At 43.6% G+C, this 12,375-nt stretch overlaps 1 protein-coding gene across 2 annotated transcripts in view; it reads right to left on the minus strand.

The window, feature by feature from the left end:
• mrpl23 (mitochondrial ribosomal protein L23) overlaps positions 1-12,375 on the minus strand; it is a 37,445-nt gene that overhangs the window by 13,392 nt on the left and 11,678 nt on the right. For both annotated transcript variants that reach the window (XR_005894093.1, XM_041038487.1), the window contains exons 3-4: positions 11,889-11,971; positions 6,566-6,639 (exon numbers count right to left, since the gene is read on the minus strand). Coding sequence is in view for 1 of the 2 variants with exons in the window: in XM_041038487.1 (XP_040894421.1) it covers positions 6,566-6,639; positions 11,889-11,971 (157 nt within the window). In the remaining variant the exon portion in view is untranslated. The remainder of the gene's footprint in view (positions 1-6,565; positions 6,640-11,888; positions 11,972-12,375) is intronic.

Genomic DNA, 12,375 nt, shown 5'->3' on the forward strand with positions numbered 1-12,375 from the left:
TCTCCACCGAGCTCTTATGAAACCTACACGAACACACATACACTGGCACACACTCGCACACACATAAGATTTTACTTGGGAGTGAATTTTCCAAATCAGGAGACACATAGGGAGATGGGGGCCTTTCAGCTTAGCTTGATTGCCAGGAAAAGCTTCTCCTTTTATTAGGCTCACCACCAGCATACATGCACGTGTGTGCACACACACATGTATGTAAACATGCTAATTAGTGTATCAGCCCATTCCTTCCCACTGAAGATTTATACATGTAGAGTGCTGACAGATACGTTTAAGTGAAAGGAGGAGGACTATCGTGATTTTTCTCACTTGGAACTGTTACTGCAATTTTTTTGGGGGGGGGTGGGTGGGGTGTCCAAATTCTTAGTAAAAACATTTAATAAAAATGTTGCTTCTGAAACTGTGCCTGAGAACTCACTGGACATAGTGAATCACTCAATAAGGCTCTTGTTAAACATGTTTGCGCAGTTGGAGTGCAGATTTTCCGGAAAAGTTTGCTTGGCCTTGATAGCTTCATCATTTTGTCCTTTGTGGTGATATGTAAGCAAATTGAAGCAACAAATTGAGGGACTGGCAGTTTTTTTTATATTGTTTTTTCCTTAAAGCTTCTGGTATGCAGTATATTAATAAAACACAGTAGCTGTGGGTAGAATGCCTGAGCATCTTCTGACAGTTCAATGTGTTTCCTGTGAATTCACAGTCTTTTGTTTCTGTGTTTTGTTTAAATACTGCTTCTGTCCAGAATAGTTTTTTTTTTTTTTTTTTTTTTTAATGAACAAGACATTGAGACATTATTTGAAGATGATAACCCTGGCTATCTTTACTGTATAATACTTTTTCACTAAGTATACTCACAAGGAATAAGGGGATGCCCTTTTCTGTGAAAAGTAGAGTTTCAAATTTCAAGGAGAGTTGCATTGTCCACTCCTCCACTTATTCTGATTGGCGTGCTGGCTTTGAATTGCATTAAGATTTACAGCACGAGAAGCCTGGCTAGCTACTGTATTCTAGTCCACTGAAAGAGAGCTTATCCTATTGGAGAAGCATGGTCATGTAAGAATTACTAATGGTATGAACTGAAATTGTAGTTATATGATAAATCATTCAGCTCTATGAGAAAGAGAAAAATGAGAGAGAGAGGGGAAGAGAGCACTGGGGGGGGAAGAAAGTGGCAGAAGTTAAAAATGTTAATTGGTGTGATAAGCAAGGGTGAGGCAGCAGAGGGAAGGGAAGGAAGCAGAGCGGCAGACAGACAGACAAGGCTGTGTAAGGAAAGCCTGTGTTTGCGTGACAAGGTGAAAAGGAGGAAGAGGGAGGGAAGGAGAGCGGGAGCCATCATGATCCAAATAGTTGAAAATAATAAAATTCCACACAGATAAGCAAGATTTCCCCCTCGGCCCGACCGACTGATTCAGCACCTCCAGCTCCAGAGAGCCGGGGCTTCGCTCAGAGCGGAGAACAGGAACGGGAGGAAGAGGCGGGGGGTCACGGGGGTTTGCAGCCCCCCACCCTGTACCCCTTCTACACCACCACCCCTAAGTCCAGCCAGAAACACACAGTCACACATATACACACACAAACCCAGAGGGTCTATTGTTAAGCAACAAGGAGTCAGGAGCAGATAGGAGATGGAAGGAGGCTAGTGAGAAAAGCTGTACAGCAAAACGTTGCCATCTAGTGTCAGTCAAACAGAGAGGAGAGTGAGACTTGGCCACAGATTCCCTCTCATAATCACTCTCAATACAGCTGTTTCTTTCTCTCTCCTCCTTTTCAGCTGTGTCACAACTCCTCCATGTTTGCCACTCAGTCTCTCCCTCTGTTTGTTTGTTTCTCCCTCTCCCTCTCTCTCGCTCCCCGTTCTCCTCCACTTCGAGTGATGCCTTCCCCGTGGATCGAGCGGGGGTGGAGAAAGCGACAGAAAGAAACACGGGAAATGAGCAATTTGAATAAAGCTACCACTTATTCTACAACTGTTGGTCCAACCCCATATCTTGTTTTGTTCTGTGGTCGCTGGGTCGGGACATTGCTCTGGGGCAATCTGACTGGTGCATCTGGTTTGCTGCAATGCTGTCAGTGACCAGGGCCCCGGAGAGAAACCTTGACACCTTTTTTTTTTTTTTTTTTTTTTAACTACTTTTATGAAAACTTGGCCACCAAGCACATAAACAACAGTGCAGAGCTATTTCTGGCAAAAAAAGCTTTGCGTGTGTGAAAAAGATCTGCTTTTAATATGTGCAAATGTCCCCAGAAGAATGACCAAGATCACCATTTTCCAGATCTCTTTAAAAAATGGTTATTTTTAGGGTTCAATTTTGTAAGCTAGGGAAATAAACACAACCTCTTAAGACGTGTTAGAACAGATGACCACACTAAATTTGTGTTTGTATGTTTTAATGTTATGGAAATTACAATTTTACTAATTTAAAAGTATCTGTGATATGCGTACATGGGTCTTGGCTGTCCTCAGATGTGGAGAAATAGTTTGTGACTAATATCAAAATAGTGGCATCACTCATTTATGTGTAAACAAAACTAGCTGCTCACTTCATGACAATGAAAGGTCAGTATCGTGACAGCCCCTTGGACCATCTGCTCTCCCTTCTGCTGCAAACTTTTCACTCATCATCTACTTTCACTGCTTTTGCCCTTATGCAGACTCTGCTGTGGCGGAGTGAAATGAGCTTTTGTCTACAGACAAACTCTTCTGAATGGAGCTTGTGTGGGATTTGTCCTACCACATCCCACAAAAAAGACGGACTTACGGTGATGCTTAAAAGACTCCGTGCCAGCCCCGATGACTGTTGATGCACATGGACTTCTAATCTCTGTGTGATTTTACTAGGTGTATACCGACTGTCAAACAACGGTTAACCCGTGTGGATTTTTGTGCTAAATGGTTACAAGCATCCCACAGGTGCCTGGACGTGCCATGAGGTGCCCAACACGCAAAGAACACAAACTGCTGCTCCTCCCTTCTGACCTCCTTTGAAAACAACTTGAGGAAAATGTCTGAGATTCTTTCCGCTACACAGACACCATCACAGTTCTACAATAACATGATGGAGAACCTTCACTCCTTCACAGCCTCTCCTCTACATTTTATTTTTCAAAACTGTTTTTCCAACACAAAGAAGGTACAACCACAGAGCTACAAAGGAAATTATTCCAAATCACTGTAAGCAATGTTAAAATACAGCATGTTAGCAGAGGACCAATCGGCTGTAGACGATCTACTGATTGGACAACGTTACTTTTACAGCATACATTTGACATTTACAGCACAATGTGGCACTAAACTGGATCATTCAGAAAACCTGAGACTGGTCAGACATCCCATTCATATATTCACAGCGTCACCCTCCAGGAGCTTTCAACATGCACTCTGAGCACTCAGCCCACTGAAGTGCTGCAGCTGGCATCAGCCAGCAAAGCTCGCTTGCAAACTAGCTGCCACTCCAAAGAGAGAAAATAACTCCTGAGACCAAAACTCACCACAGCCTTTTCATTTACATGCCAGGCAGAGAGTACTTTATCGTAAATGTTTGACTGCCAATAATGTTGCCGAACAATGACTGAAAACATTCAAAAATTACTATAATTTCGGATGTGGAGTGCTTTCTCTTTTATGAAAAGCACTACATTGGGTTTACAAAGGTTTCAAATGAAAGTAACGTTTAACTGGAAATGGTGGCATGGTGCACTTAAGCGGTGAGATGTGCCAAGAGAATTTAATAAGGGTAAACCACAGGGTCTGACATGCATTATGAACATGGCTGGCTGTTTTTTATTATTATTTTTTTTTAAGCCTTCTTCACTACCAGACACATCCTGATTTTGATCCAAGTTAACTACAGGAAATGCTACAGGTTTTCCTGGTAATAAAGGTAATGTGACTTGCTTAGTCAGTACTGGAATATTCTAAAAAAAAAACATGAGGAAAATGTACCTAAACAAAGGTGCAGTGAACCAGACAAGAAATCTAATTACACCTACTGTATATGAAGTAATGTCTACAAGAGGTCAAAAAGTACAGTGCAGGATCGGATTTTCCAACATCAGCCCTTTACAGCATCAAATAGATGGAACAGTATGAGTTGACTGCGAAAATCAGAAACAAGTGTTACCCCGAGCGTAGCGGCTAGAGTTAGCCCTCAGCTAGTCCTAGCGGTGCATGAAAGCAGTCTGACTCTAAACACACCAGTCCCACTGAAGTGCAGCCAGACCTAAAAGCAGTCTGATAGACTCAAGATTTTTCATTTTGTGCTGCTGTTTTTGTCACCCCAGCACCAGCACCAGCACCACCACCCTCTCTCTCACACACACAGTCTACCCCCCCCCCCCCCCCGCCCGATCGCTTTGCCCCGTCTCTGGACCTCCCTGCTCTGGCATGACTCCATCATGCCCTTACTCACCTCCCCTGCTCAACCCTCGCAGCCCCCTCATACACACATACACACTTTCCCACACACAGTGCACATTTCACACATGCAGACGCTATCTCTTCCCCCGATACTGGGGTCCCCCCTAAGCCTGAGGAAAATGGCCGTCACGGAACCCCGCTAACGGGAGGCCTCCCCTCAACCACAAACCAAGAGTAAGGAATGAGGGGGAGAGAGAGAGGGGGAGAGAGAGAGAGAGAGCGCAAATGTATTACTGCTGGAATATTAGCTGATGGAGGGAGCAGGGGCAGTGAAGGGGGAGAGGGAAGGATGAGGGTCGGATGGGGGGACCGCGGTGTGAGCATCGACCCACAGAACACTCTCCCACATGTGGAGTCAATTAGGAACAATCTTGTTTTCTACCCACCGCTGCAAAAGAAAGGAGGGTTTTCTGGGGCTCTGTGTGTGTGAGTTTGTGTATGTGTGTGTGTGTGTGTGTGTGTGTGTGTGTGTTTGTGTGTGTGTGCGCGCGCACACAAGAGAGAGAGAGTGAGGTAGGAAAGGGAGTTGAGAGAGAGCATGTTTTTCCGAAAACCTGCCAGAGAAACAGGCCGGATATTCGGTTTTATATCAAACCCTTTTTAAGCACAAAGAGCCTGCATCTCAGCATTTCTGCCCGCTGTTCACCGTCAAATGAGCATGACTTCAGAAAACCGCGATGTGATTGCGACTACAGAGCGAATGACACTCAAGGAAAAACATCAGTCCTCCAGGGCTCAGCATGCATGAATGATGCACACATGTCACAGATGCGTGTGTGTGTTGTTCCGCATCCTCACACCTATCATCGTCGTGTGCGTCTGGTGAGACAGAAGCATCACTACTGACTCCACTGGGAATTCCAGACGCACACAAAATCACAGGCCACTTCCTTGGTGTCAGACAAGAGGAAGTCTCCCCTTTAAAAGATTCATGGCTGCTTCAATTATGTATCCTCTTTCAAATTGTCGTGTTTAGACAATTTTCATTATTCATCCGTTTCAAGATTGATGGCTCCCAGTCCGGTGGGCGGCACAGCGTAAACAAGCGTCTACACCGCTGTTGATTTATCTGGGTAAGATCAAAACGGCAGGCACGAAACAAAGGCCCCTTGCTTTTCACATCTGCATCAAAGGAGCATTAAAACAGTGACTTTTTTGACATTTTGAAGGGAGGTTTGTTTGATTTCAAAGACTAACAGACTTCAAACATTGGCAAGACGCGCAGGGAATGGGCCTTCCTGACCCAAAGCTCACCTCAAACACAGGTGTGAAGGCAATAGCCATGATGCAATGAGTCTGGGCTGACACGCCGCCATCAGGAGCGACTCTTCAAGCACGCACGCACTAAGCGCACATGATTACTCGTATTCCATCTATGGCACAACGCACATGCACAGAAAGGAGAGCTATACCAGATGACAACCATATTTCAATATTTCCTGTAATAAGTCTGGCATGTAACCAAAGACAACCTTTCACCCTCAGGGCCTGCAAGAACCCAGACTGCTGCTTTCTCAAGAGGGCAGCCAGAGTGTGTGAACCACACAGGACAGAGATGCAAGGTGTGTGATTTGTGTGTCTTTCTATGTGTGTGTGCATCACAGGGTCTCTCTTAAGAAGCGCTTTACAGAGACCCAGAGCCTGACCCCAGAGCAAGCACTTAAGGCGACAGTGGCAAGGAAAAACTCCCCTTTAACAGGAAGAAACCTTGAGCAGAACCTGGCTCATATGGGGGACCCTCCTGCCGATGGCCGGGCTGGGTGAAAGAAGGAAGATTGGACAGCTGGGAATGGAGGAGAGGAGGAGAAGGACATGCAACATAGTACAAACAAGGTTGGCAATGGACAATATGATCATGGCCCCAAAAATGTCCTTTCCTTCTGGGCGTTGTGTTTATTAATTTAGCCCCCAAAATAAGAAAAAAAAATAAAAATAAAAAACAACAACAACACAGTGGACATAGTGTTGGAGAAAGTTTTTGTGGAGAGGTCTCCACCTCCCACTCTGTACTGGACAGGAGTCCATGAGCTAATGTTACTCCAACAACACACTGACCAGAAAACACTGGGAGTAGGAGGATGAGTGTGTGTAAGTGTGTGATTGTGTGAAGGTGTGTGTGTGTCTCACCAGCTGAATGTAGGCTACTTTATAGTCAGGCTTCTTGACCCTCTGATTCAGGTGATTCCTCTTCTTGTTGGAGCCTAAGAAGAACAAACAACAGCAGGTATTGCATTTGTGGACAAACAGGAACAACAAAATATGAGCAAATTCCGGTTGTTAGAGAGCAGTCAGAGGAACAGAGTGATGACAATGACTACGTTCATGAATGTGATAATTACAAATGATCGAGCAGGACAGAGTCAGTGTTTTTGCATCAATTTAATGAAGTACCTCAAATTAAAAGATATAATTCACTGGAAAGTAACGAGACACACAATAACTTTCACTTGATTTATTTATTGTTTTAATCTTTGAAGAGCTCCAACAATGTATATATCATTATCAGAACTGCAACAATTAGTTGAGGACTCAATTGACTGTAAGTGAAATCAAAACTCTTTCGATAAATAACTAATCATGTCATTTCTGCAAATATTTGATGGTTCCAATTTTCATTCTTCTGTGATGTTATAAAAACTAAATGAATCATTGATTAATCCACAAAATAGCCATAAGACTCATTGTTTATGACAATAATTTTTCATTTTAGTATTTTTAAAATTACATAGGCTCTGATAGAAAACTTTTAGCCATATCGCCCACCCACAGGAGAGAAATTACTGAGGCAGAGTCCTGAAATCTATTTACCTGTGCTGCAATTATCCAATTATGTGTCATTCCTATCTGATCATCAGATATTTTAGAACTCATTTTTGTACACGTCCTTGTAGATGCGTATCATATTTTGTGTGTATGTGTGGCAAAGCAGAGCCTGATCTTGATGACTATGTGTGGCAGGTTAACGTCTTCACCGACTGGAGATGATGATGATGACATCATCCCTCTCTCCTGTCAGACCTCTCAGTCTGGATGACAGGGGACTCGAGGAGCTGCTGAGTGCATGTATGTGTGTGTGTGTCTTGCCCATTTCTGTGTGTGTGTGTGTGTGTGTGTGTGTGTGTGTGTGTGTGTGTGAGTGTGTGTGAAGGGAGGCTACGTACTTGGCTTCAAATAAATCAAAAGCTGAAACTTACAAAACTTACAGGCACTTAGCACAGGTAACAAAATCTTTACATTATGACAGAAACTCCAGTGTCGATGTCGGATAATGACCAGAGCATCAAACAGTTCACTTCTGCTTTCAAACTCTAATCTCAATGAGACCCTGGTGGTCAAAGTCAACAGGCCCTCTGAGTAACTGCCATTGCCATGGGAACGGTTTATGACATGAAAAACAAGGGAAACATTCCACTGTAATGAGTCATTTGTGTGTGTGTGTGTGTGTGTGTAGTACATGTAGCTAGTAATCACTAGCCAGGCAGCCCACTGCTCAGGGAAAGCCCTGAGCAGGGTTGTAAAACACCTCCCCTCCACGCCCCCCTGGCTAACTGGAGGCCCCTGTGTGGGTGGGAGACAGAGGTAACCAAGTGTGTGTGTGTGCCTGTGTGCACGCGCACGTGTGTGTGTGATGTGTATTTGTATGAGAGTGTGTACGTGTAAGTAGGCTGCTGAGGAAATCCACAGGGAAACGCTACAACCTCAGAAACAGCAGGGTAAGACCCTGACCTGTCCCTCCATAAGCAAAATACACACAAGACACGGGCGTACGTGCACACACTTGCACACCTTGAAAAGGTACAAAGTGTCTCTCTTACTTTGTGTAGCCCTTTCCTAACACATACAGACACACAGACAGACCTTTCATACAACAGTCGCAAACGCAAGCACAATTTCTCCCACTTCGAGATTGCGGTTTGGCAGCCAGCTATCATGTTACAAATCCCAGGCCGGAGGGGTAACCATGGCAACCCCTTCCAAAATACCCCTGCCGCCCATGGAGGGGAAAAAAGGGTCGTTTGCGCCCCTCGCTCTTCTCTGCCTATTCCCGTCTCTACACTGCCAATAGAGTGGAACTCCTGACGCAAACAGGGATACCTTCTCTGACGCACCTCAGGATCACCTGCGGCCCTGAGCCGCCCTTTCTTCTCTATCCTACTCTGTTCCCCAAACACTCACTGCTTTTCTTACACCCACCCTCCTGAGGGGCTTTCCTTTTCCCCTAGCTTTTAATGACACAACCCTAATAAACAGCGTTAATGGGTCCTCCACACTGTAGGCTAGGCTAAGCTAGGCGCCTCTCTCCTCCTCCCTCCCTCCACTTCATCTTCCCAGTCTCTCCTCCAGAGGTAGAGGGGGCTCCTCGTGGCCCTTCAGGCGCAGCATGGAGGGGGCTCATGCCTCCTCTTCTTAGCTTGTCCCTCAATGTCTCCCCAAGCTCAATTCGTCCATATGTCCTCTCTTTCTGTTCTTCTATGAATTTGCAAATTCCTAAACTTGTAGAGAGCCCTCAAATCAGTCTGTGCAAAAGTCGTTTCCTCCCCCCATAAAAAGCCAAGAGGATCATTAAGTCAATGATATAACACTGTTCTTGGCTCTGTGATCATCCCTGGCGAGGGGTTGGGGGGGAGTTTTGGGTTGGGATGGATGTAAGAGGGCATGGGGCACTTAGGGCCCTGAAGTTGCAAGTTTTGTAAGTGAATAGTATGTGTTTGTGTGGAAGGAGCATGGGGTGTCCTGGGACAGCTGGAGGCTGGAGTGCTGCAGCAGCAGATTGTCAGATAAGCAGCTGTGTGTGTTAGGGGGAAAAGAGAGCCAGGCACGCTAACCACTACCGCAACTAGCCGCTGGAAAGCACTCCCGCTGCTGCATGTCAGTGGGAAGACCATCTATATCGCAAGCTGAAATTGCTAATCGCTGCTAACCACCGCTGACAGTCTCCAAAACAGAATAAATCTGACTTTATGCTTCCCAAAACAAAAATCATCTTTCTGTGAATTTCATACACCATAACCAAAATTTAATTTACAAATCTGACAACTAACTATTAAAAGACTTTTAGTATAGAGTTAACTCAAATTATTATAGTAGAAATAACACAATATGAACCACGTTACTTTCATCTAGACAAAAATACTAGTGAAACCGAAGATTTAGTCTGTTAACGTTTTTTTTTTAAATCATTGATCAAAAACATCTCAAAGCCATAACTTTGCATTACAAATTAAGTTTAAAAGTAAAATTTGCAATAGTTTAATAACCGTTTCAAATTTGGCCACAAAAATGGCAATACAATTGTCACAATAATTTTGTGATACTTTGAGTGCAACATACCGAGCACGTCGATGGACTGCATTGGGCAGATCATGCTGCAGAAGTACATTCGGAAGTTTCTATGTTTTGATATTACTTTCTGCATTTCTACAATTTTTTTATCATTGGAATATTTCGTAATATGAATTTGAGTTGACCACAGCTGCTGTAAGTTTTTATAATCATCTTTCAAACAAAAAGACAGTTAAGGTTTCATACTTCAAAGAAAGATTTTAGGTGGAAACGAAGCTGCACAGATTATTTAACCATATATTTTCAATATTAGGTTGTGGTGTGCAGCCTTGTATATTACAGACATAATTATTATAATTATAAATAATTAGTAGTAAATAGTAAATAGTAATTTATATAATTAGAATAATAATTTGTTTCTTGTCAATATGAAATATTTCATAGCAAATTTCAGCACAATTTAACTTTTGGGAGAGCTTAATAAGAGGTAAAAGTGTTTGTGTGTGTGTGTGTGTGTGTGTGTGTGTGTGTGTGTGTGTGTGTGTGTGTGTGTGTGTGTGTAACATTTGTTCAAATTATTCACAATAGTCACAGCACAACTTTAGGATATATTTTTTTTTAATTTGGATGAAACATTTGTGGCTTGGTATTGCATACCATGACTCAAGTGTTTTTATCACTGCTTTAACACCCTCTTTCTCAACAGTTTGGATGTACTTAATGTCTTTGAATAGATGTGTGTTATGTTCTTCCACCACTAGTTTTCCTTGTCATAAGCCAGTGACTCAGTCGATGATGTCTGCATTGTAAGGCCCCCCCCCCCCCCCCCCCCCCCCCCCCCCCCCCCCCCCAATTCTCAAACACTCTTCATAGTCACGAAACAGGATGTGATGTGACAAATAAAATACATTCTACACTGGCAACAAAGTCAAATCCTTATCATGGCACTGACCTGTGCAGGGTTATTGTTTATGTCAGTTATTCCACCTACCCACAGTGTGGAGTCATCGCTTCAAGCCTGGCGGAACCAAAATTGAAATCTGTTTATGACTCCTGTGTAGGGATGGGAATTGAGAATTCCAGTTGAGAACCGGTTCCAAATAGTCTGAGCCATCGGAATCGTATGCCTCCGGGCTTGTTAATTCCTTTTATCGATGCCAGCATGTTCTTCTAACAGTTGTGCAACACAAAATGATGACTTCAAATCCATGCATCTACGCTGCTGGAAACTTCAAAACAAGAAGGAGTCATAGCAGGGAGGAAGAACTGCTCCAAAGCATGGCTTCAATTCACAAAGAAAGACAACGGTGCTAGTTGTAATGCAGCATTTCCCATTCATAGGCTCTACTTAGGCAGCCAGCCCAGGCAGATTAAGACCCACCTAGGTAGACAAAAATCACTCAGTTTCAGACTAACGCATCAACATAATTGATAATGGGGCTGGTATCAACAAAATCTCATCAATTCCCATCCCTGCACCTGTGTGTGTTTGTCTCACCATGTAGGACTTGAAGAGTAAAATTGGTAAGTGATAAGCTTGAGGTTTAGAACTGATCTGAAACTGACCCGTGGACAGTTAGACCTGATTCGGAAAGACCCAAGGATGTTAAGACCCAACCCAAAATGCTGTTGGCCCAAATGGAGAAAGAAAACCAACCCTGGCAGCATCTTGACGCCCCAACAACCACAGAGCAGCCGTTTTTGAAAAAAAAAAAACTTCATTTTTCCAGCACTTCACTGTTCACACTCTCCATCTTATGTCAAACACATTTTTCTCATGTAGTGATGATGCACCACATGAACAGATATGATTCAAAGTCCACCTGGATCCATTCTGGTATAAGACATACTGGTAAAAAGACCCTTGACCCGTGGTTATACAATGGGATCCTACCAGACTCAGACTAAAAATAATTTGGACCCAGCCCTAACTTAGGTCTCAGTTACTAGGACCAGAATGGACTTGTGAAGACCTATAGCGGGAGCTAGTCCTCACGCTTCTGTAATTAATAACTGCTGGTCTGGCTCAAAAAAAAATTATTGTCCTGTAGTACCAGTAAGTATATGAGTAATATTAATATTTAATGAGTTAGCGTCAACCACTCAAAGTTCTGTAAATGTTATCAGCTCTCTGTACGTGCTTGTGCAAAGCAGTGAGGACACTCACCAAACTGTATCCTGGTGCGGACTGCTCCTACTGGGACGTTATAGATCTTTTCCAGGTAGTTCTTTACGTCGTACTTGGTCATTCTGTCCAGACATGTACAGAACAGACAGAGAAGAGAAAAACAAGCCGACAGAGAGGGAGAAAGAGAGAGGGAAGAACAGGGGTTATGTAAGGTAACCAGCATCAGTGTTTGTACTGAGTAAGGCGTGGTTTGAGTGTGTGTGAGGTGGTAATGGAGTGAGGGACGATGTCTGAGGTTGCAGTCCAGCACTTGCAGGGTGACACGCTGGATCACTGGCCATGAAATAACAGCACATTCACTTAATTGACACAGACACACAAATGATACAGCCTATTACTACACTGCATTCCCATAAACTCTGCTGTTATATTACCTACTGTAACAGACAGGACACTCCCCTATAAACCCATATTCAGCTTTTATTCTCTGGACCATAAAGTGAAGAGAAGAGAAATGTGAGTGTCA

This window comes from Toxotes jaculatrix, chromosome 5, assembly GCF_017976425.1.
Source record: "Toxotes jaculatrix isolate fToxJac2 chromosome 5, fToxJac2.pri, whole genome shotgun sequence".
Classification (NCBI taxonomy): Eukaryota; Metazoa; Chordata; class Actinopteri; family Toxotidae; genus Toxotes; species Toxotes jaculatrix.